A 26,766-nucleotide genomic window follows, 5' to 3' on the forward strand; every position below is an offset into this window, starting at 1 on the left:
TTGAAATAATAACCCAGTCGAGAACAACAAATCACTAATTTACAGTTAATATGCTAGCGTATGTCATGGCTAAAACAAGATGATTTACTGAAGGAATATAATTTGACATTAATGATCAGCGGTCTGTGAAGCTGTGGCTTCCAATCAATTAATTTATATTAAAAGTGGCAGCTGAGAGACAAAAGTTTGACCACAGAAATTATATTAATACACAGATAATCAGTGCTCATCTCAAACCGTTGACCCGGGGTCGGCACTGATAAAAAATCAAATTGACCAGACAGTCACTCGGTTCCCTTTGCTACAGTACATCACCATAATAATAAAACTCATGGTATCTTGCATTGAATCAATAGCGACAGCATTATTAGCGTATATCTTTGTCCTCTTTTTTTTATGCGCTTATCAAAGGTCATTGCCAGTAATGATGTAGCAATAAAGCTAACGTACTGTATCAGCCATTAAACTCATGGGATCATCAGTATCTGTTCAAAGCTGGCACATCGGGGATACTTTAACCTCTGATGGATTCTCTATCTCTCACATCTTTTTCACCCAGTCATCGCAGTCTTTCTTTTGAAGCATGATGCCGACATCATGCCACTCACATGCTCTACTCTGATCTGCTAGGACATTGTCATCACTGGCATCCAAATGACAAGGCTTCGTCTGGCAGTTCACCGGTAGACCTGGCTTTGTGGATTCTTTCAACTGGTCCAACACTGGGACCACAGTTTTGTGTTGAACTTTGCCGGAACTCTGTGAATCTTATCGCTGTGGAAATGTCACATACTGCTTCTCAATGTTGAGAGCTCGTGCTGGAAAATGATCTGCAGCCTATAAAACTCCCTGAAACCATAACGCATCATTGTATGTGAGCTTGTGGCAATATCCCTGCGCAAGCTTTTGACACAGAACACACCGGGAAGTGTTATATCACATTTTCATGTCCACTCCTCACAGTAGAACAATCGCATTCACGTTAAATATTGACAAGTTCCCCTTTGCGTAACAGTTGAGTTGTTAAAGTTTTGCTTTGTCTGCAATACATAGTCCAGGAAACATGGTATTCTGACCTTGGTGTTGATTGTTGGATGATGATTTTAGTGTTTTATCATATCAATATTATATTGATATTGTGATATTAGACTATATATCATTTGAGATTATGGACAGGCCTATCGTAATAATGTGATATGGTATAAGTGTTGTCTTTTCCTGGTTTGAATCACTTAAGCCCTATTTCATACCTTCAAAAAGAATGTAAAAAAAATGGCAAGAATAGCTCATCTACAACCTGGAGAGCCTTTTAAAACATTTGATGTTATTGTCACAAAATGATATTATCATCACAATATAGATATTGAGGTATTTGGTCCAAAAATATTATAATTGATTTTGTCTATCACCCAGCCCTACTTGATATCCTGTCCAATGGAGGGGTCCAAAACAAGCAAAGAGTACAGGGGAAGCGTCCGTCTGCAGCCTCAAATGAAACACTGCACATTCAACATGTTTTCTCTATGCTGCTGTGTAAGAGATATGCCACACACTGAAAACCCCTTTCAAACAGCAACATTTCGCTCCTCCTCGCCTTTTACTTGATATTCCTCCTTCAGCGTTCCATAAAATTAATGAGCCGTGAAAGGTCACTTTAGCTTGGTTTGGTGGTGACAACAGGATCATAGCTTTGGAGATTACAGTATCTCATTACTCCCATCGCTCAGAAATCGCTACTCGACTGTATTTTTCATTACTTTTCTGTAGATTCTCCGTCATAATAAAGATGAAATGTTTTTGTAATATTGAATTATTATTAGGATATAGAGAACGAGGGAAGAACTGTAGAAACAGCACTACAGTATCTTCCCAGGATTATGAATATAACCCACAACCTGCTCTGTGTCATTAGTGCCTTTATACACGCAGAGCTCAGAGCCTTGCTCGGTGAACCGAGGAACATTCACAGGACCTCTGCACTTAGAGCCAGGTCCAGTTGTCATCTGGCGCGAGTAGCCGCAGCATACCGAGCTAGCCCGTCTGTAACAGCCTGAGAAAACACAGCGCCCGGGAATGTGTCACTTCTCATGGCCTGACAACTGGCATTCATCGGAAATGGCTTGGCACCGCCTTGCCATAAAATTAGAGTCTGTTTATATATACAATGTCGAATTCCCTGGAATGATTTGCTACATAATCCATCTGCGCTCCTACGGAAACGAATATGAGGCAAGCTTTTCCACTCCGTGGTCGAGGGCAAAGACAATTATGTGAAGTTTGCTCTATAAAAGAAATATGACAGGCCCATGCAAAGTGTAATTCCCTCTTGAATAGAGCCAGTCAAACACGTTTCATATTTAATTTTCCATCCCGCTTTTTTGCCATCCACAGATTTTGATTGCTGCTAAAAGTAGTGGAAAGCCAGCGGCTTTGCAGATTGCCATCTGTATGTTTTACCATCGCGGTATTTTCGTTTCCATCATATTGTAAAAATGAAAATTACATGTGGTAAAAGCATCAGAATCATACGCAATCTTGCTCTGCGACTATCTACACATTGGCAGTACGCTGACATGGCTGAAGAATATTTGTTATCACTTTTGCCATTTGAATCATCTTTTCAAGTCCATGCAGCCCCAGTGTGATAACTGTTGGCCATTTTGCAGCAGCACTGCCATTTAATGAATCGTTCCGTTGCCTTGTGGATAACAGGATGAACAAATGCATTTCTGTGTTAGTGGCTGCCACCGCCTATCCTATCAGATAATTAACTTTTTGCAAATACACAGCGCCGACTACCAAACAGAGCAAGCCTGCACAATTAGAATGACTTATCTATGTTCTCCCCCTTTTTCCAGACAACGAATGGAAAACAAACAAGACAAACAAATCCAAATTTCGTATTGTTTGCTCAACTGGGTTTTCTCAAACCGTCACCTATCAGCTGGGCCAACAGTTTTGGCATTCATACAGAAATGAACAAGTAATGAGCGAACGGAAATGAAAATGAAGTTTCACTGGAAGTGAAGCGTCCATATAATTTTGCCTCAACATTAGACTAACCCGCCCCCCTGCCAAGATATTAGAAATGTCCATCAGGAGGTCAAGTGTATTCCACCCTCACCCCCACCCCTTCCCATCCAGTCTTCTTTCATTTTTTTCAAATTGTTAACATGCCAACAGCGGCACAATTGAATATTTATACGCATCCTACTGTTGGGCTTCCACCGCAGCGAGAGACTTGCTTTCATGTGTCTGATTTGCCACAGCGGCGATCCGGTTCACCCTTTTAAAGCGTTTGAACAAAGCCATCTGTTTGAGTGAGGCGGTTTTTATGAAGTGACAAACTGGATCCCTCTACCTCGCTAATGTGTCCCACAGGGGATGGTGGTGTGGTGATTGCCTGTGTGTCTGGGGGGTCATTGACGTCACATTGTATAAGTCACAAATGTGGTCTTTCTTCCGTTTTTTTGTTTGTTTTGTGTTTTACAATCAACAACTCAGATGATTGTATGAGAGAAGCTTTCATTCAAGACCTTTTGTGGTCAATTTTATGCATGCACTAAATTGTCCAGCACCGTTCCATATATAGTGCTTCATTTTAATTTTAATGTTCCATTGTCTTCCTCAAAAAAGCCTAGACCCCAAATTTACTGCAATGTTCCCTCCGTCTTGCCACAATATTCTCACACCTGTGTGTGCGCTCACATGCGCTCATTTCAATGTGCATAGTACAGTAACTTGTGCCTATGTTCGTCCTTTTTTCTTCTATTTTAACTTTTTTTTCTCTTTTCAGAGAAGCTTCTAGTGCATTGAATCTGGGACAAGAGCATTAGCCATTCTTTTTGAAGCTGTTGCTGTTTGTCTGCATAGAGCTCCTTTAGTATTGCAGCCCATGGCCAGGAGCTAAGACCTTGCATTGCAATGCCACCAAGCATAAGTAATAGACACTGACTGAGGTTCAGCATGTCCCATTGAATATCCGTCCGGATGAATATTTTTGATAAGGAACAAAGAAGTAAGGACACTGGTGAGTTATGCAGTCATACAGTATGATTGACCTATGAGGCATCAAAGGCACACTTATTTTTTGCCTTTTGACTTTACAAGTGATACTGTACATAAAACAGTACACACTGATTCATGGGAGGCTTTCAGTGGTCTATAAGCTAAATGTGAGGCCCTGACCCGATCATGGAATGGATGGACATTGGCATCTACATTAACCATGCTCAACCTGGCCATGTCATTAAGGCAGAAATGTCCAAAACGTTTTTTTCTCTGCATTAAGAAAATATATATAATAATGAGGGTTAGGGTTAGCCCGTATGTCCAAGCCGATCTACAAGATCACCACGCGATGTGAGCTTGTAGATCAGCTGTTTTGACGCAACACTGACATATGAAATAGGGCTCAAGTGGTTGAGCCTTAACGTTTCCAAGTGCCATTAAGCAACATTCTGGTATATTCTATTGAATTACTTTTACATAATGGCTGTTATGCATTTTGCCTAGAGAGCATATTTAGGCAGTTGGGAAAGTGGGGAGTGTGGTGGGTGGGGACTTGTACTATGAAGTTCATTATGTGTGACAAGCAGAGCAATGTTGATGGAAGAGCGGGTCCCCGTCACCATACTGCATTAGAACCTCCGCAGCAAATTAATGTACTATTCCTGATCCAGTAATTAACAATCATTCGGGGGCCATATCCCTTTTCAAGTAATCACTAATTGCAATAAGAATTTCAGTTTCCATTTAAGGCAAGATTACCGATGAGCATGCAATGCAAATCAGCAAACGGTTCTAATTAAGCCCCCTCCCCCTCTCTCGCTCTGTCTTTCTCTCTCTCTCTCTCTCTCTCTCTCTCTCTCTCTCTCTCTCTCTCTCTCTCTCTCTCTCTCTGTCTTTTTATCTGTCTCCTCTCTCTCTCTCTCTCTCTCTCTCTCTCTCTCTCTCTCTCTCTCTCTCTCTCTCTCTCTCTCTCTCTCTCTCTCTCTCTCTCTCTCACACACACACACTGTCTGTCTGTCTGTCTGTGTCTCTCTCTCTCTCTCTCTCTCTCTCTCTCTCTCCCCCTCTCACTCACTCACTCACTCACTCACTCACTCACTCACTCACTCACTCACTCACTCCCTCCGTGGCTCCTTTGTGAGTGCTGCACACAATGTGGAGTTTGTTTCCCTGCCATCACAAAAGACACGTTTTTATCACAATGCCCCAGATAGAAAGCTGTTTTTGCCTTCAAGAAAATGCTGTAGGGTTATATGTCCTATTGCATGCTTGTTTGCCGTCCCCTGTTTTGTGTGTGTGTGTGTGTGTGTGTGTGTGTGTGTGTGTGTGTGTGTGTGTGTGTGTGTGTGTGTGTGTGTGTGTGTGTGTGTGTGTGTGTGTGTGTGTGTGTGTGTGTGTGTGTGTGTGTGTGTGTGTGTGTGTGTGTGTGTGAGAGAGTGATTATGTGACAGCTTCACAGTATCATAACCCATTTGTACTTTTTCTGTCAAGTGGCCAGATGTTCACAAACATTGCACATTCACGCACGCACACATGCGCTCATATGCACTCACGCACACACACACACACACACACACACACACACTTCGCACACACACTCTCACCCTTGCTGCACTAGTGACCTGTATGGACTCTCACCCAACCCCCCCCCACCCCCAAAACACACCACCCACTGCCACTCGCTTTTGTTCATCAGCCGCCGCTGTGAATCATCAATACCTCAGAACTGATATGCCGCGGCGCAAAAGATGTCAAATTAGGTTAATGGCATCTTTAAATGCTCCTTTCTTCCACCCGTATGTCCAAAGTGGAGCGGGTATTTGTCAGGCTGCCACCCGATGTGTAAGGATTAATTATTGCCCTCCGCAACCCCATCTCAACCAGCAAGTTAAAGATTCAGAGAGGAAATGGACCCTTTCATGCAAATGAAATTGAATATGTCAGTCAGTATAATTGTGAAAACCGAGCCCATATTGGACTGGTGTCTGCATGGAATGGAGGTACTGACTGAAACTCGGGTGTATTAACGGCCCTTCTTCCGTTCTTTGATTTGTGCTCTTTAGAGGCTTTCGCCACTCACTTATTGAGCCTGGATATTTAAAGGCAACGTGGGCAAGCATAGCAAGCTACATCATATATGCTCTGTGTAAATATGTAGATACCTTGTCTGATCATGGCAAAGAGAAGATAAAGACCCTCTGCATAAAATAATTCTCCAATTTGTCGCATTTTCCCCTCCAAGTTAGTCCGTATACCAATTCCCGATTTCCCCATACCCCTGCTGGTTGGTCTGCGGAACGGTTTCTCCTAGCGACGGTATCGTAACCAGGTGCCTCCTCCAATACATAATGGACTCATCTGCCGCTTCTTTTCACCTGTGAGTGAGGAGCCTCACCAGGAGGACGTAGCGCCTTTGGACCAACACCCTATATATCTCACAGCTCAACACCCCTGCTGGCAGGCGTTCTTGACCGACCAGGAAGAGTCGCTGGTGCAGCAACAAAGATTGCCATCTCCGACCTGGCTTCCCTCCCACGAACACGGCCAATTGTGCTCGTGCGGATGCTCGGCCAAGCCGGAAGCACCGCAGAGGATTCAAACCCCTCATCCACATATTCTACACACCTCCTACAGCAGGCAATCAACTGCCTTTTAACAATTTAAACTCTATATACTTATTTGACCGGGTCTCCCAGGGCTCTATACTAGATCTGCTAGTATGTCCCTCTACACCAAATATCTTTGCCAAACATAGCAGATGTTTTGAGCTTGTATTTTTGCTGAACGTTCGCCCCACAATAGGGATGCTATAGGGTTCATGTTGTCAGGCTAATACTTTTTTTTTTTTTTATGAAAATAGGAATAACTGCTGCTCAAATCTCTCTCACATTTCATGTGTATGTTGAGATAGTATGCATTTTTTTTTACTTGTGTCAAGCTTTACACTTTTCATTTGTTTGCTGCCTGGCCATTGTAATAATTCAGGAGAGACAAATTTGTACAAGCGTTTGTGACAGTTCCTCGTTTACTTTTTTCCCCCATTTTTTAAGGAACACTACCTTTTTTTCAACCCATATGGGTCTTCTCTATTGCTCTCTATAGAACAGCCACAGCATCATTTCTGTCTATTTGCTCTGTGTCTCAGAGTCAGCCTGTGGATTGCTCATAATAGCATCAGAGGGGATTTCAAGCTAATGCAAACTACAGCCTTTCTCTCCTAGGAAGGTTAGCGTGCTAAAATAGAAGCCACGGTTGTTGAGAATTGAAATCTTGGCTGATGATGTCATCAGAAGGTGTATTATATTTGAGTTATTCACAGCCCACCTCTGAGACACAGTGAGAATACAGAAATGGTACTGCCCTATAGTGAGCATTGTTGAGGACCCATATATACACAATTATACCGGTATATGGGTCTACACAGTATATATATATACTATATCTATGTCTATGGTATATATGACTTCATAAGGTAAAAAAAAAAATCTCATCCAAAAGCTTATTAAGGTTTTATTATTATTACTGTTATTATTTGTATTATTATAATTGTTGTTGTTGTTATTATAATTGTTTTTGTTATGTGATTTTGAGTAATCATAAGGTGTTTCTTTCACAAGATCTGAATTTGAGTTTGCTATTCGCTCATCTGCAGTGGGAAGTTTAAATTGTATGAGTAGCCGACAGCTGATGTTTTAAAAGCAAGGCATTGCTTATTCATTTATTTAGAAAATTGCTATGGAAATGACATGTGCGTAGTTCATAAGCTTGCAGTGGCCATGTATCTGGGCCTATATAATCTCATTGGATCTCCGCGTGCAAATCCATTCCCTTGTCAAACCTTTTATTTCGCTGTAATATTGTTGGGGCAAAACAGATGCTTCAATCAGCTTTGCCCTACCTCAAGCCAGATGCAAAGCCTACGCAAAAAAATGGATGTTTGTCAGCGCCGGGACCAAAATGAGGGTATGATGGTGATATCAGCGGCCATGTCTGTGAAAACACCATTACCGCCATGTCACGCCTCAATCACTCCCATTGTGAAATGACTCCCCCCCCCCCCCCCCCACCCCCCCCGCCCTTGCCTCACCTCCATTGCTGATCTCCCCGTACGCGTCGTCGCAGTCTATCACAGCTGATGCGGGGAGACGCACCGAGCCGTAATGGATGGCCCCGGAGCGAAAACAGACCCAACAGCATATCAATTACCCATCAGCTCCCTCACGGCGAGATGCCAACATCCCCCCCCCCCAGCCAAGTCAACGAGATAAGGTCCAAATGCAGATATAATGGCGTTTCTGTTTTTTTGCCACTTACAAATTACAAAGTGTCGACGACTGGCACGCACCTGTCAGATCTGTCAGCACGCGAGCAAGGGAGAAAGGGAGAGATTCCGAGAGGAATGTCTGTGTGTGTGTGTGTGTGTGTGTGTGTGTGTGTGTGTGTATGTGTGCATGTCTGTTTTTGTCCGTGTGTTCCCAACATGAGAGTGTACGCACGTGCACATCCTGAGGTGCTCAGGTGATTTTCCCAGACTCATTTGCCCAGTAGAAGCCCAGCTGCTTGCCTGTTTATCTGTCCACCCTTTTGATTGCCAGCCACACAGCTTGTGACTCCGCTCTGCAAAATCCTGCAGGTTAATTCGTCCCTTGTGCTCAGTGCCACTGGGCAGTACCATTTGGGAGGTGGGATCAGTCCACAGACACACACACACACACACACGCACGAGCGCGCCCTCACACACACAGAAAGAAATGAGGTGATTCAGACAGTTGGTATTATTGCAGCTGTGCAGGCCCTAATGGTCGGTCTGCTGAAGTGATTGATAAAACAGTTGCCTCACATGGTGACAGATGGGCTTGTACCACCCAATGAACCTGGAACTTCAGCTTCACAAGATTACTTACAAAAACATTGTGGCGTCTGTCTCGGAATCACTGCAATATTTGTGCCGATAATGACATCACACCATGTAGGTTAGATCTGAACACACATTTACATCAATAGGATCACAATGGAAACAAGCTCTTGGGCTTTTTTGCGTCATTATTTTGATTACTCTGTGCATCAAATGCTTTGTACATAATGTTTTCTGGTAACAACATATATATAATGCAGTCATGGCAAGGCAAGTTCAAAGTGCTTTACGCAACATTAAGATAATTAAGACAAATGATAAAAGGACATGTCAATGCAATAATTATGTAATAGCTAACAAACTCTTACAATCTAAAGCTGCTTCTCCACATTTTGTTTTGACTCTGGAGACATAAAGCTGACCAATCCCATGTTATGGTTCATAATGTAGCAGAAGATCTGAAATGTATTTTTGGACCTAATCATTCAATGCTATTAACCAGCAGTAGCATTTTGAAATCAATTATTTACAGACAGAGAGCCAATGTAAAGCTCTCAGAACAGAGATATGATCCACTTTTTTCTTTCATAGGCATATCCAATTTGATCAGTTATTATTTCCCTATATTTTGTTCTGGGTCGTTAAGGAACATTAATTCATGAGAAGAGGCGGATGGATTTTTTTTATCAAAGAACAAGCTCAACCAAATTATGCTTGCAATATCTGACAAAGGAGAATTCCGGATGCTAGGGAATGAGGGAATGACAGTGGCTCAGGAGATAGCGCGGCCTTTTGGGAACCGGAAGGTTCCTCGTTCGATCTCCGGCTCCTCCTGGTGGTCGGAAAGGGGCTTGAGCAAGCTACTGAACCCCAACTTCTCCCCGGGGAGGTGTTCAATAGTTGCTCACTACTCCTAATACTGTAGTTAGGATGGGTTAAATTCAGAGGACCGCCAGTCAAATGTGCAAATGTTATTGGCCAATACGCTAGCAACTAAAGGGGACACATTTATTTATTATTTTCAATTTGACCTCATGTCAAATGTCTAATTCCACCAACCGGGAATGTACGGCTCCGCACACTGTTGTAGTAATAACAGCATGGGCAAATCCTCTCGTCCATAGCATAAAATCTCTATACAGGGATGGGGATGCCATGGTTAGACAAAGAAAACCTTGTGTGTTCACTCTCGCTCCAATCGCCATGCATTTTTTACATTTCTTTCCTCTTTGCCTTTACACTTGACTTGTCATGATGAATCGAGGGACCAATTAGGGCCTCTCGAACACTCGCTTGGCCTATCAGAGCATTGCGAGGGCCATACAGGGTGCGTGTCTCATTTGCGCGGGACACAACCAGCTAGGTGGATTTCTAGGAAGCAGTGATGTGTTTCTACCAGTGGTGGAAGACATACCAAGGTTTTGGGAAAAGTAAGAATACCACATTGTGAAAATACTTTGTTAAAAGTAAAATAGTCAAAATCTTACTTAAGTCAAAGTACAAAAATATTACATAAAGTAGCAAAAGTAAAAGTACTTATTCTGCAGAATGTCCATTTCAAAATCATATGTACTGTATATATCATTAGATAATAATTGATTATTAACCACTTATGCCCTATTTTATACTTTGGCTATTTGAAAATATCAGATCTACAAGCTCATAATGCGTCATGATATGACTTGTTCTGAGCTTGTAAATCTGCCATTTTTACTAATAATTCGATTAATTTATCTAATTGATCTAAATATGCAAAGTAGTATTTAAAGCTGTTGAATAAATGTAATGCAGTAAAAGGGACAACATTTGATTCTGAAATGTAGTAGTGTAGAAGTACAAAGTATCAATAAAAGGAAATACTTGAGTAAGGTACACAAAGATACCTTGAAATTGTACAGTACTAGAGTAAATGTACTTTGTTAATGTTACTGTACACCACTGGTTTCTACAAGCCGAAATGACAGTCATGATAGTAACAGTGGTTTTCAATGTGGGGGCCACGGCCTCTAGGGGGCGCCAGGGGCCCAATTGGAAAGGAGAGAAAAAAAGATATAAAAAAAATAACAATCATAATTTATATACACATATATATACATATTTACAGCAATTTTGCAATAGGATAGCCGCAGCCAGAGGCTATGGCTATTTGGGGGTCCTTGGCATGGAAAAGTTTTAAAGTAGGATTCAAGAGTAATACAAAAATGGAGCTGATTTGAGCAAAAGTCATGGCCTTCTGAAAATGTGTTCACTTTGAGAGTGAGAGAGAGAGAGAGAGAGAGAGAGAGAGAGAGAGAGAGAGAGAGAGAGAGAGAGAGAGAGAGAGAGAGAGAGAGAGAGAGAGAGAGAGAGAGAGAGAGAGAGAGAGAGAGAGAGAGAGAGAGAGAGAGAGAGAGAGAGAGAGAGAGAGAGAGAGAGAGAGAGAGAGAGAGAGAGAGAGAGAGAGAGAGAGAGAGAGAGAAATCTGCACCAGCCTTCTGTTTTCCAGTAATGGTTTGTTAAATGATAGCCTCTATCATTAGACAAATTGAGGGGCCACAAGATGCATGTCCAGTAGAGGAGCATACATGCATTTAGACAATGTGATGCCAAACAGCTTGCCGGGATGGATGGTGTTCAGTACTGAATGAAACCGAGACAGAACGAGCACTCCGGTTTCTCAGGATGTAACTCATATCCATCTGCTTAAAGGGAAAAGGTTACTATGTCACACTGCTGAGTGATGTGAACTTTAGCTGTGCTTTCCTCTAAATCTTTGTTCCTAAAGTTACTTTGCAGCCGATTAATCAGCAGCAGTGTTAGGTGTACTTGTAAAAATAAAAAAGAGTAGGTCACAAAGAAGGTGGGTAAATAACTGTAAACACAGATTGTTTCTAAAGAACAATATTTAGAATTATTCTAGGTAGTGTTTTGATATCACTTATATTGACTTCTATTGTGCTTGTTGTGGCCATTATAATTGAACGATTTAGACTGTCAAACTCTTAATGACATACACTTATTGTAACTAGTAATTTTGTGCATTAGCAGTGTTGCTATTCCACTGCAGCATGGTCTGACCCAGAGCCTTGAATTAGAGAGTTGTGTCACCTCGGGGACAGAAAACAGCGCCGGTCACGTGGTTCATGTAAACTCGAAATAGTGACAAACGCTCATAGACTCCACTGCATTCTGTAAACTTCCGGTTCAGGGCTTTGTCACTATTCGCCAATAGAAGGCTCTGTAGAAGACTGGCCCGATGAAGTGAACGGAGGTGACGCAACTCTCCTTATATGGCTCTGGTCTGACCATGGCTGCACTTCAAGATCCTGAGCAGTGGCATTTCTTTTGTACAACTTTAACAGCAACTTTAACAGCATACAAAAGACCACATAACATAGAAGACACACATAGAGCAGTGGCATTTCTGGCACGCTAGGCACAATGTTTTTAAAGACGGAGAGAGATCGTGGTCAGTCTTTGTCCCTTTGCACTTTATTGCTTTCACTGAGATGTTTGTAAAGCTGAGAGGGAAGGTGTAGGAGGAGCACTTTGTAAACTTGTTTAGAACATTACTTTATTATTTGTGTTATCTCCAAGGCTACCTCTATACTTTTGTCTACTTTATTCCTTCTCATTTTCGTTTGAAACTTATCAAAGCCATCAAGGAAAACCAGAGACAGACATATGCTTTTAAAAATGTCATAAAAAAACATATCTCTATACTTTTGACATTCTTTCTTGTATTTCCTCTTCTTTCTAGAACTGCCCTGGTGGCTTTGAACTTTTCATTGGAACAGACTGGCAGGAATTTTCAACAGATACAGTTAACTGCCAACTGGTGCACTCACCCACCTTCCACACCTGCTAGTGGCATATACTGTATGACGTTGTTGCCGGGCAGACCTTATATCTCCATATTTTCATAAATTAAAGCCCTAATTCGTTGTATAAGAGTGCCGCACAAAAGTAGCAAAAGTAGCAACAAGCTTGTAGAATATTCCAGCTCCTTCTATAAGGAGCTGGAATATTGAGCTATTTAACACTTAAATTAACAAGAAATTATCACTTACAGCACTTTTAACTTCACTGATATCTCAGCAGTATGACTGTACTTGAGAAAAAGTCAATTGCGGAAAGCAGAGTTTAAGGGGAGATGTTCACATACTATACTTTAGATTAGAAGAAGAATTCCCTACTTAAAGTTGGTCTGAATAACCTTGTGAATAACCTCTTGAGGAAAACTCTGTCTATAGGGATTTTTGAAGCTATTTATGGGTACTTTTCTGGGTAAGATAAAATGCCATTTGAACACGGCCCCTCAGATCTATGTCCTTTTACCCATGATTGCCGTCACTGATTGTCTGTTTCCACTCACACTATAAAGGCTGTACAATCGCTTGTCTTGACCTCCAAAGACAATCCTCTTAACGGCAGCATGCTGAAATCTGCAACTTTGTTACTTTCTGGTCTGCGGAGCTTGATAAGAGAGATAAATCGCTTGGTGTGCAATGCTTAGCACGGTCGCTAACTATGCTTTGTTATCTTTTCTCCCTCTGTCTCTCTCTGCCCCTCTCTAGCACCACCAAAGTTTTTAAGAACCCCCAATGACCAAACAGGGCGTGCAAGGAGGCGTGGCATCCTTCATCTGCCAAGCCTCGGGAGATCCACGGCCCAAGATTGTGTGGAACAAGAAGGGGAAGAAAGTCAGCAACCAGAGATTTGAGGTATTAGGTCTATTGTTCTGATGTAAAATGCTCGACAAAAATGAGAATGCCTCTGCTTTTGGCTGTTCCCCCCACACAAAATCCATCCCACCAGCCATTGCTTGCTTCCCCCGTAGTGCCCCCCGCGCATTTGCAGGTATAACCCACCTGGATTCGAACCGGGGTGTCCCACATTGGAAACCAAACCTCACGCAAAGGGGAATCCACCCTGGCCAAGGGCAATATTAGAATAATCAGTGATGGAAGAAGTACTCACATTTTATTTAGTATCAATATTCTGTTATAAGTAAAAGTTTGTTATTCAAGATTTACTTGAGTAAAAGTACAAAAGTATTGGCATCAAAATGTACTTAAAGTACCAAAAGTATTTTTTTCATTTTGCAGAATGTACCATTTCACAAGTTTTTAAAATGCATAAACATCTGTGGTTAATGTATGTTTTGTTAAATTAATTAAAATCTACAAAGTAACTAGTAACTAAATAATTGTAGTGGAGTAAAAAGTACAATTTTTGCCTCTGAGATGTAGTGGAGTAGAAGTAAAAGTATTGAAAATACTAATAATAATTGTAAATACTTCAGTGAAGTAAAAAAAATCACACCCTGTGTGAAGTGGGGCGGTGTATTCCTAGCTAATCACAATACTGAATGGAGTCAACCAATCATGTACAAAAGATAAATACATTTATTGAAACACTCTTTATGATGGACGAAACCATAACTCGAAAAAAACAAAGTTTTGGTTTTTTTCGAGTTATGGTTGCTTATATAGGGCTATGCACATGTGTCATGTGACACTGGCCAATCACAGTCCTGAATAGACTGTGATTGGCCAATCACAGCGCAGGATAATTCTACAAATTTCCTGGGCCCAGATCTCAGCGCAGGAAAATGTACATTTTTCCAAATCTCACTTATAGGGGCGGTTTCACCGCCCAAAAATACCCCAAAATACTTGAGTAAATTCACTCAGTTACTTTCCACCACTGAAAATAATGGGCTCCAGGCTGCTTACACTGACCCCCCCGCCACCGGGAAGCTATTCTGGACGAGCCTGCAATATCTACCCACCTGGACTTGAACCCTTGTCTGGGAAACCAGAAATCTACTGCTCAGCCAAATGGGGAATCCCCCCCCTCTGGCCACGGGAGATATTCAGCTTCTAGGCTTCTGGCAGGGCTGCCCTTGAACACAGGCACTTAGAATAGTGGCCGCCAGGTCTTTAAACACGCATTAACGAGCAAGCATTCCAACAGATTTGTGATTACCGAAAAGACCAAAACGGGGAAAAAAATTAAAAGAGCAATGGGATGCAGAAAACAAAAAAGTGACGTGACCCAGATACTGTACCTACATTAGCATCAACGCTACATTCCCCAGCCCCTAATGCAAAGTGAAAGTAGCTCTCTCCCGCTTCCAAAGATCCTTCTGCTTTGTGGCATCTTTATCTCAATGCATGGTCTCCCTCTCCCTTATTTTTGGCTGAAGCTTTGATTTCTGGTCAGCTTTAATCTGCGCTTGGGCTCAATACCCATGAGAAATAACACATCATCGCAGAACACTGATAAGATTTCTATTAATTTCTGTGTCAGTCCTTGGGACTATCATTGTGTCAGCCCACCCCCCTCCCACCCCCCTCCTCTCTATATGCTATATTTGCTTGCTAGTGCACAGCAGCAAAGGCTGTTATCAGGGCTCCGGGAGACCTTTTCCAGGCCTCGCCGATGTGTCTCATGCTCACAGAAATCTAATCTTATCAGAGTTCATCTCATTTTCACCGCTCAGTGCATTGAATGCTAAAACATTTTTAATTCCCATGTTGCCTCACAGGAGGGCTCGCCGGCAGCCGCCTGCCATTGCCGTTCGCTCGCATGTTACTTAACTTCATCCCCTAACAAAAGCCTTTCAAGCCCTCTCTCGTTCGGGTTTCAACCACTTAACCCTATAAAGTATATACTCAATTGACCGGAGTCCCCCATGGCTCTATACTAGGTCAAATGTTTTGTATCTACACCAAATATCTTTGCCGAAAATAAATCAATCAAATGTAACCTCCTAATGTTCGCCCCGGAATAGGGACGCTAGGGTTCACGTGGTTAATTGAGAAAGGGAGCTCTCATAATTACCATCATAGCTTGGGCACTGAAGTGTTGAAATGTACTGTGAACTAACCCATGCTTGGATATTATTATGAAATGTAAAAACAAAATGTCTGTAGGCCTCTGCAGTGTTTGAGAGTGAGAGAGCGTGAAAAGAGTGAGAGAGAGAGAGAGAGTGAGAGAGAGTGAGAGTGAGTCTGGGTTCGTTCGTTAGCATTGTGCATGTGGTGACATGTATTAGGTGTGTTTGAAGCAGAGGTCTCGGGCCCTTCTTTATCGAAATCTACCTCTATGCTTAAAAGAGATTGAGTTATGATGACACAGGGCTTTCTAAAAGCAGTGAGTATACGACATGTAGCATGCAACGTTAGCTGTACAAGCTACAACAAACACCTGTTTGTCAGCATTTTATGTGTCGTCCGTCCAATACAGTCGGTCCTGTCCTTTGTACCACAATTTCACCTCATGGTGCGGCAGTTGTCCCTAACCGTTTATCAAGCCACATTTAACTGTTTGTGCTTGTTCCTGTCCCATTGATACAATTAAATGTGATGCATCTTCAAATAGCAGAATGTTAACTTTAAGAGTGGGCCAAATTCGGATTTGAATGTAGTCTACAAGTTCTGATGTTAAAAGAAAACTTTTGACCACAATATCCTTTCCCATTCTCAAAGTTAGTTGGCCATACAGAGTATATAGGTTATTTAAGTCAGATAACACATTAGGTCCACTGCATTTACCAATATTTGTCAACACATGCTGTAACAGTTAACTAACATTTTACCTGTGTTAGCCCTACAGTACTGAAAAAATATATAATAATTGACCTAAACTAGTCACAAATATACTGTATTACTTTAGCTCTGACTGTAGCCATGCTATATTGGTGATACGTCAGTAACTATATTCATAAATTATTTTCACAAATTTCCACGATATACACTACGAATCAATATGAACTAGTCTAGCAGCTTTATTTATTTTTGTCATAGAAAGCACATTGTGTCAATCACCATCAGTGTCATAAGCAAAACTATGTTGTCTCTGACTGGGAGTGAGTGTTGTTGCGCTGCGCAAGGTCCATTGACGTTTGCGAACAAAAAAACTCCTTTAACATATCTTGTCTCTCGCACCTGCAGGTGATAGAGTTTGATGACGGCTCTGGCTCAGTGCTAAGAATTCAGCCCTTGCGCACGCCCCGAGATGAAGCCATATATGAATGCGTCGCCTCCAACAGTGTTGGAGAGACGAGCGCAACCACCAGACTCACTGTTTTACGTGGTAGGTCACTCTCAGCAAAACCCAAAACATACTAACATGTCCATTTCCTCTCAGATCCTCCAGCTAAACCAGGTAAGCTAGACTTTTACTTGTTCTATGTCTGTCCTGTCTCTCTTTTCTTTTTCTTGTCTCACCTCCCCTCGCTGTCGTACTACACAGTCATTTATGCCTGATTTATACTTGGTATCGCACAGCCAACATCGCAGATCTACAAGCTTGTCCTGCTGCGACGCAGTGTGAGCTTGTAGATCTGCAATTTTCGGTGTGCAACATGATGCGCAACCAAGTATAAATCGGGCATTAGAAACACTGACTGGTTGCACTCACGTTGGTATGCTAACGTGATGAGATTTACTCCATTAGCCATTTAGCTGAATAAGTTTCCATTTCTAAGTGAATTAAGTCATTTGCATACTGATTTCTGACACAATAATTAAGATGCCAGTTAAATTATGCAAATAGGCATGCATTCCTGGCCTGCTGTATTTTAATGGAATCTGAGCAATATTATTCAAATCAGTCATTTTTCATCTCTGCACTTGTGCTTTTGATCTCAACTTGACCATGTATAAAATATGTCAGTATGTCCTAATGTGATACATGAGCTGGTCGGGTGTATTGGTAGATTAGTCACACGTTATCTGGATACCTATTTCATACAATGACAAATGGCTGTTAATACCATCCATGTACCTGTACTCTTCAGACGTGCATAATAACCCTGCTTATAGGAAAGGTCAGCTGCTTTGTTTACCTCCTGTAAGCGCTCAGGAAATCAGATGACAAGTATAAAAGTTACTCAACAATGCAGCTTTAATATTGATCCACCTCCTTTAAAAAAAAGCAAAAGTTTATCACGACAACACGCGACGTCCCATTTGAATGCAAATGTGCCGTGGCCCGGGGCTCAAAAAGACAGTGTAGTATCTCTCTAAAACATGGCTTGTTTGGCCATGAATAGAGCAGAATGGCCTTTAAAAAAGAGGGGGGAAAAAGCCTCCTTCCCTGAATGAGGTGTGTGCCATTATGTGCCGCAATTACACAACATGGCAAATGAGTTGGTATTGAGCGCAGCTTCCTTCACATAGAAAAGAGCTGGCTCTGCACGTCTCTGAAGCAGCTTGTCTGCCCCTCCAACCCCCTCCGTTATCAGCCCATGAGACGACAAAGGGCCCTTCGCACTGTCTCTCCAGAGGACGATTGGGAGAGAAAGGCGCTATGTTCCCTCCCAGGTCCCTCTCCTGTTTACTCCCAGCCACAATATGTGCGTGTATGCGTGAAAGAAAAAGGAGATGTGCACGCTATTGCGTTTATGAGAGCACACACACACACACACACACACACACACACACACACACACACACACACACACACACACACACACACACACACACACAATGCACACGGGCGCGCAAATAGATAGGTGAGGGAAGAGTTGAATCAGCTTCACGGAAGCTGCTCCTCTCAGCACCACGGTGAGGCATTAGCATGTTTATTACCATTCCATCTCGCTCTCCCACTCTCTCTCCCTTCCCATCAACGTATAGAAGGGAGAGCGGAGCCCTATCAGGGACAGGAAACAAGAAAAAAAGCTTTATTCTTTCTCAGCGTTTCAGGCCATAAAAGGGTGAGATTTCAAGTTCACACATTTTGCATGCATACACTACATAAAAAATATGAGCACTACTGTAACTGAAACGTTTTCCAAGTTCTTCAAGTTCTCTCTAATTTAACTAGCCGATAGACGTACAAGCTGCATAAATCCAGAGTATGGATGCATTTCAACTCTGTTTACTGCTGAGAACTTGGCCAAGCCTAATGTCTTATTCATTATAATACTGCTGGGGTTGTGCCCAGGGCAAGGGCGACTTTGAACTTCAGGATCAGCATTGGTCTGACTCCCTGCAGCTGAAGGGCAATGCATGACCTGGGTATTCTTACAAGATTATGAAGCACACCATTGTATATTCTTAGGGGGACCAGAAAGTTAGTTTGTTGTTCCAGAAACACATAGTACAGTACAACAAACTCTGCAACTCTTTCGTTTTTGAGTCAGATTGCTCGTGTTCAGCAAAAGCACCATGCATTTCCCCCGTTCCCTTTGTAAATTAAAGTAATGTCAGAGTTGCACATGGCTGCAATAGAGAGATAAATAAATAAACAGTAATACACTGGGCCTTATACATATAAAGTGACTGTTCATTTAGTTCATTTGGGCTCCAATGGGCTGTGGTGAAGATAGCAAAGCATCTGCAGTGGGACGCTGGGCCCCCCAGGGGGTGTGTGATGCCTAATTCAATGAGGGAAAAGCACATTGTTGTAATTGCCACCCTATGAAGAGAGGGGACTAGAGGTGACGAATCCAAAGTATTGGGGGAGACATTAGCATTCGCGCGGGCCTCCAACTTGATGGGAAGCGCCATTAGTAACGAACTTCCAGGCTTAGAGAAGCGATTTACATGGAAGGAAAACCCCTGAAGCATAATGATGTTCTGAGTGGAATCTGCCTGTCCACTGAGCGGGGGTACCAGTTGCCTTATTGTGCTTTTTTTTTTTTCATTCTCTCCATTTTGATTAGCTAGGGAACGACCTGACTCTTATGCGGCTGGCGTGTTTGAATTAAGCTTGTCTTGATTTGCTGCACGTTTGAAAATGAAAAGGATGGGCCTGAGAAATGAAGCAATGGGATATTATGCAGGTCATGGCTGGAAATGAGATTTGAGTGAATTGGCACGTTTGATTTAATTCATGAATTTGTTTCGACAAGATAATCACAAGCAGAGCCTTTAAGACAATAAATCAGCCAGTTGACAATGCCAGCGCTGTTAAAACCGTCACCAAGAAACTGTCATCACATTGTTGTTGGGGTATTTGCCAAGTACATTTGCACATAGCTGGAATTTGTCCTCTGCATTTAACTATCCTATTAGGAGCTGTGGTCTCCTGAAACATAATATACAGTAAATAATAAATAAACTGTACATTTTTTATAATCTACCTTTCTATCCAGCGGTAAAATGATGGAAATATCCCCAAAATTTCCCAGGCACCTCTGCAGTAGCAGTAGTGGCAGCATTGCAATGTGTGCATTTGAGCGCTCCAGTTCATGATTCTGGCATGATTAAGGGGTTATATTGCATCCTCATACTCCCATTATACTGTCAACAGCCATTTCCTGTGCCGCCCTCACAGGCGTGCAAACTTATGCAGATGTGCGCAACTCGACAGTGGGAGCGGAAAATGGGAAGTCGCTCTCCTGTGACGGAAAAACAAAATGCATCATTTCCATTTGTATGGAATAGTGCAGTGGCACGGTGTTGCAGCGTTGTTGAGAAGGATCTTTTTCACAGACAATGAAAGGCCTGCTACGTGACGGGCGAATATCCAGCCAGTGTATACTGTGCTATATGTTCCTGGTGCTTTGCCACCGCTCCTTGAAACATCGCTTATGCATTTTCTGTAGAAACTATTGCCAGATAGTAACAACATTAACATTTGATCTGTGAAACCCACTTGGGACAGATTATTCACGTCATTATTTATGCATGAAATACATGTACTGCGTCCGTGGCGCAGACAGATACATATCAATATTTACTGTCTAGACGTGGACAGAAACTGCAAGGAAGAGTTTTGTATAAATAGCTTTTGTTTTATGCCCCTCACCATTGTTCCGTGTTGTGCGGTTAAATCATTTCCCATACGCCTTAGGCTTTCCTTCACAAAAGTACAGAATGACAGATAAACAAAAGCTCAACGGAGTGCTCAAATTGCTTTTGAAAAGAAAGAAAGAAAATACATGTGCTGTGTCAGCTGTCTCGGACTGCCAGAGCAAGGTATGCAGTGGGGACAAAGCAGGTGGCCATTGTAAAATTGCTGTGCTTGAGATCACTGGCTTGCAAAAGGCAATGTAGCAGGGAGCATAGGGGGCCAGGAGCTAGCACACCAATTCTCTTTACTGAGGGAAAGTTCTATAGATGCCAAGACCCAGACCGCCACACAGAACACTCAGTTTTGTTGGAAAAATACATTTTACTTAAAAGAAAAAAAAAGATGGTGCTCCAGAAACATGCTGACTTATTGTACAACCCAGTCAGTCTTTGAAAACTCAAATATGAAAGAATTATAAAGTGCCTGAGACAGCGTTTTCCAGTTCAGTGAAAGTTGCTTGACCCCATTCATTTGCTGTGGTATGAAATTCACCCCGTGTTCAACCCTTTCGTTTGGCCTTTCAAGTTCATTTATTTATTTATTTAAGCAGTGTATTTGCATTCTCCCTCCTCCTGTCCCCCTCTGTCCGTAGATGTGTTATGCAATCAGTGAAAAAAGAACAATGTTGTGCACAATAATATACTACTTTTCTTGAGAAATCTATATGCTTGAAATCCCTTTAATCTCTTACCTCAATGTGTCAGGTTTATTGATTGCATTTTACCTCATGAATACTTGTCCAACTGACTCTATATACGCTTCAACATGTCCAGGTATATGGATTCTGCAGGACATATGCAGCCTTTGTTTCCCACTCAAACAAAGTGGGACTTGCGAGACAGCACATGAATAAATGCTCCTGCAGAAAAAAATGGCACGTATTGACTCAGTGTGGCTCTCCCCTCAGTTCCAGACCTCACAGTCTCATATGTCTCTAAAATGGAACAGATAATGACATGTTTTCCACTATTGTAATTAAAAAGATTGAGCTGACTGTCCTCAACGAAATTGATCTCCCCACAGAGAAATACCCATTCCCCCCTCTAAATTTTGCCGCTTAATTAATGGTGGGAGCGAGTCAGTATTTGTGCAATGCGCAGCGTGATCTAAGACATAAAGAAACCCCCGCTGCAAGACGGATGTGCGGCTCTACGGTCCGATAGCGAGTGAGAAAACATCTGCACGAAACACAAAAGGACCAGGACTGCACTTTGAACATGATAGATAATGTGGCGTGCTGTTGGAGCTGAGTATTTGTTTTGACAAAAGTAAACGCAGCTTCCAATATAGTATATAGTATATACTGCGTGTGTACATACTGTATGTATATATTTTTGTATAATTATTGATTGAGAAAAAATTGGTATGTGTACAGTATGTGCAGATATTTGAAATTGCTAATTATTTCTCAATTCTCCAGGTGTTTTCTGGGGATGTGCTCACACAAGTGTGTGTGTGCATGTGTTTATACTGTATATGCATATGTATGTGTTTTTAAGATTAACATGTTTTATCAGAAGTCTTAGCATTAATGGTCTTAGTATTTGCGTAATCCTGCATAATTATAGGTGCAGCTTATGTGTGTTGCCCTCATAACCATTACCTCAATGATACAAGGCATGCTCTTGCCCTTTGGTGGATTAGAGACTTTGGTACCATTGCACATTCTATGGGCTGAAGAGGGTACAGGTTAATAAAGTGAGAAGTGTTAGCCAGGGAGAGGAGGGGTGCTAATGTCGGCTACTTTGAGCTGCATTCAGAAGTCATTTTCTACTAGATTAATCGCTTAGCTCAGGGTCATTCCGAACGCATCTCATTATGCTCTCAAGAAACACTTCCAAGTCTCACAAGGGTACAGTACATGCTAATTAATAGCAAACAACTTAGGTCTGGTAAAAAAAGGCTTAACTTTTGCTGGCAGGCTGTGCTTAATTAGTTATCCATACATAATACCACATACCGTTTACCATTAACGAGTCCCAATGTTTTGACTGGTGGAAGCAAAAGCCTTTGGGCCTTCAATAGACACGTCATCCTTTGCTTAAACACTTACCCGTTAAAAGTTCCAACCACGTAGCTTAAATGTAGTCTTCGCCGTAATGCAGAAATGCCACCCGCTGCTTGCCGAGACAACACTCGTGGTCACTTATGGGGATAATGCCTGTCTGCCAAAACGGAAGGGCATAAAGTGACCCCCTTTTTTCCATTAGGGCCCCTTGAGAGCCAAAATATCCATTCCACGCGGTGTTAGCAAGAATGAGTAATCTCTATGTGCTACCTCAGTCGTAGCAAGCTCTTAGACCCAGACATTTCAATAATTTATATGACAAGGTTTTTTCCCTCTTCTCTCCCTCACTGCTGTTTAGAGAGGAGAATCGTCCTCAGGAGCACGGGAGCTTGCGTGGAGTCGGTTTCCTTCGACGTTTATAGTTCGCGGTGCCTGGAGTTCTCGTATGATGATACCGTGCTGAAATAGATGAGTTCTGAGCCGTGACCTATAAAGATATCTGGTGCTGTCATGCCATAATGCTAAAAGTGGTAAAAGTGCAGAGAGATTTATGAAGTGCTCACATATATAAAGGGATGAGTTCTTGGTAAAACATTTTTTATTTTTTAGTAGTAGTAGTAGTATCACTCCCCCCCACCACCACACACACGCAAACAATAACAAATGTAATCCGATGTAATCTCTCCTCTTTAACGAAGGTTACAGACAAGTGCGCACACATTCAGTGTATTTTATATATCCAAGGGTTGATCTACTGGGGGAGTATATTTTATCCTTGCCTCTGGTCATACAGAATTAAATAATGTAGACTGTAGTCTGATATGTTTGATAATATCACAATTTAACAATTTAATTAGAAATGTACCCTGGTGTCCCTATTTTTGGCAAATTTTCAAAACTTTTCAAAAGTTCTCAACCCAATCTACCCACAGAAAACGGCAATATGCAAGCTCATGTGCTTATATATCGCCTATTTTAGGTATTTGTCACACAACAAAGTATATATTGTGCTCTACAGTATAGGCTTATACACTTCGCTGTATGACAAATAGTGAAAATAGACGATATAATAATAATTATTATTTATTTATTTACAAGTTGAAGCCTGGATATAGCTGAGCCACAGTCCTCCTTCAAGGCATTAGAAATGCCTGTTTGACCACGCTGACCTGCCTGCTTCTGAACGTACTGTACATGAAGGTTAATGAAGCAGAGCAGTGTCTCGCAGGTCTGCCTTCTGTCGGTTTTCCTGCCCAGTTGGAGGACTCACCTGGTCTCCGATGCTCCCCAGGGCCCCCGCTGGCTCTGACTTCTGGCCCTCGCTCTGCGTCAGCTTACCCCTATATAACCCAGGCATAATTTATTTATAACGCTAAATATACCATACGCTCATACGATGTTTGCTATAATGCGCTTGAAGTTGTTTTATTTAACAGTTGATGGGTCAGCGCCAATGTGACTTTACGTTGTCTGAAAGAGAGGAGAGAATGACGAGGAGGAATGGATATGTCGTGTGTGTGTGTGTGTGTGTGTGTGTGTGTGTGTGTGTGTGTGTGTGTGTGTGTGTGTGTGTGTGTGTGTGTGTGTGTGTGTGTGTGTGTGTGTGTGTGTGTGTGTGTGTGTGTGTGTGTGTGTGTGTGTGTGTGTGTGTTTATGGTGTGGCCACTCTGTGTGTTCATGTGGGTGGTTGGGTAAAGTGAACAAGCTTCGGGGAAAGGAGATGAATGATACATGAGATTTTAAATGGATTCTAAATTTAGCAATGTTAATTATTGTTCGGAGGGGGGGGTGGGGGGGCATGGACCACCCACAGCAATGCATTTATCGAACTTCAGAGGACCTGGTGTACCCTTCCCAAGGCTATTTGAACAGGTTAGACCTACAATGAATAATTTCAGACAAAAAGTGAACGTGTGTCTCAAGGCATTCGCTTCAAAGCGAGAGGGATCGTCTGCGTGAACGGAGGCGTCCTTTGGGACGGGCGAACAAGGCTGTGTGCCGTTGTTTGTATAGTCCCCACTGCACGCCGTCTTTATTTATGAATGCTTAATGTGTTCAAGCGGGACCACCAAATATGGGTTGATGGACTGTTAAAAAGTAGATCTCTCAGATGTACCGTCTCATCTCATGAGAGAGAGAGAGAGAGAGAGAGAGAGAGAGAGAGAGACATTTTGGCAAATAGCTCAAAGCATTGTCAAAGTCGCTCCCTCCGCCTTCTTTTGAATATTACTAATAATAACAAGAGGGGGGACAAATGCTGATGGTAGATAAGATGAGACAAGAGACAAGTTTTTTTTTTTTCGCGATATAAATGGGCCCCTGTTTTCCGAAGAAAATAGAATCATCGCTCAAGGTAACAACCAGCAAATGGAATATGCAAAGTGAAAATCTAAAAGAAGGAGAGACGAGAGCTACAGGAAGGCAAAAGACAGAAAAAAGCTCTCTGTCGCTTCCCTTGTCCGTATATTCTCACACCCCCTCGCTTTGCTTACGTAGTAAATATGGGGGGTGGGTGGGGGGTGGGATGGGGTATCATGGGTAATCCGTCATGTTTATGAATGACACAGGGCCTGGAGAGAGTCGAGGCACTTGGCCAACAGTGGCATAGATCTCTTTTGCACACCTTCTGCCTGGCTGACCCAATCTGCCCAGCATTGATGGCTGTGAAAGATTTCTGTGAGGGGTGGATGGGGGTAGCAGGCCTGAATGTACACCAGACGGGGTCATCTTAAGTTAGCCTGCCCATAAGCTCCTATCGCTCACCTCACTGTCTCCTTGGGTGGGTCGACATTTGGCAAGACAATACCTCATTAGGTGCCATGTACTTGTAGGTCTGGATATTGAGCGGTTCCCTGATGTACAAATTAACCCGTTTTGATGTTGCATCGGGTTGAATGTTGATGAGGTGTGTGTGTGTGTGTGTGTGTGTGTGTGTGTGTGTGTGTGTGTGTGTGTGTGTGTGTGTGTGTGTGTGTGTGTGTGTGTGTGTGTGTGTGTGTGTGTGTGTGTGTGTGTGTGTGTGTGTGTTTGTGTTTAGTTTTACTGTGTTAACTGCACACTGCTGCTGTATCGGACCTTTACATTTTCGGTTCAGTATGTCCTGTGATCATGTGCAGTGTTTATATGAAATAATTGGCAGTCAAAATGCAATTTAGCATTGAGATAAATAGGAATATAAGCATTATGGCTAAAATGGCATTTTAAGACAATAGAAAAATACACGCACACACTATTGACCATGTTCATACTATTCAATTTCGCAGTAGGGGGGCTGCGGCCAGAGGCTACCTTATTTGGGGGTCCTTGGCATGGGACAGTTTGGGAAGCTCTGACATAGACTACAGTACAGTATGTCTTTACATGGATGTTATAGTAACTGTGGTTTGTGAAGCCGACATTTTATCAGCTAGTTTTGCCTATCACTGCCATGCTAGTACATTCATATGGACTTTATAAAATAAGTTTTTCAATGTCATTGTGAATAAAGGTGAGGAAAGCGTTCATCTGTGAAGGGGGGGTTTATGGAGAGGGGGGGGGGGGGTGGGAGCTGATGATTAATTGATTGACTCGACAATGGTTTTCTCATAATCTCAGGCAATAGCCATGGGTTTTTAATAGCGAATAAGCAGCGTTCAATTAATTATACAATCTCAAAGGGGATTTATGGAAGAAACGATCAACGCAGGGCAAAGGGGGGAGAGGATGCTATTTTTCACTGAGACAGAGTGCCGTGAACCTGGGGTTAGGAGAGCTTCCTACTCCTTCACCCTCCTCTCTCTGTCTCCCTCCCTGTGTCTCTCTCTCTCCCTGTGTGTGTGTGTGTGTGTGTGTGTGTGTGTGTGTGTGTGTGTGTGTGTCTGTCTCTCTCTCTCTCTCTCTCTCTCTCTCTCTCTCTCTCTCTCTCTCTCTCTCGCTCATATATTCAAATTCTCTCTTCTCACTCCCATCCACATCTTCCATCCTAGCAGAAGAGTTGCCATGGATGTACTTGCATGTAGAGGAATACCTCGTCCGCTTGTCAAGCCTGATACATTGCAATCATTAATGAACACGCTGGATACAATTTCATGTTTGACCCCTCTAGTCTAGATGGCAGAGG

At 42.4% G+C, this 26,766-nt stretch overlaps 1 protein-coding gene across 1 annotated transcript in view; it reads left to right on the top strand.

Moving 5' to 3' along the window:
- Positions 1-26,766, top strand: part of LOC308102374 (receptor-type tyrosine-protein phosphatase delta) — a 180,321-nt gene that overhangs the window by 67,841 nt on the left and 85,714 nt on the right. The window contains 3 exon segments of the mRNA XM_080452060.1: positions 13,423-13,460; positions 13,462-13,569; positions 16,807-16,948. Of these exon segments, the coding sequence (XP_080308186.1) occupies positions 13,423-13,460; positions 13,462-13,569; positions 16,807-16,948 (288 nt within the window).

Source organism: Gymnoscopelus braueri, assembly GCF_963280865.1.
Source record: "Gymnoscopelus braueri genome assembly, chromosome: 15".
Taxonomy (NCBI): domain Eukaryota; kingdom Metazoa; phylum Chordata; class Actinopteri; order Myctophiformes; family Myctophidae; genus Gymnoscopelus; species Gymnoscopelus braueri.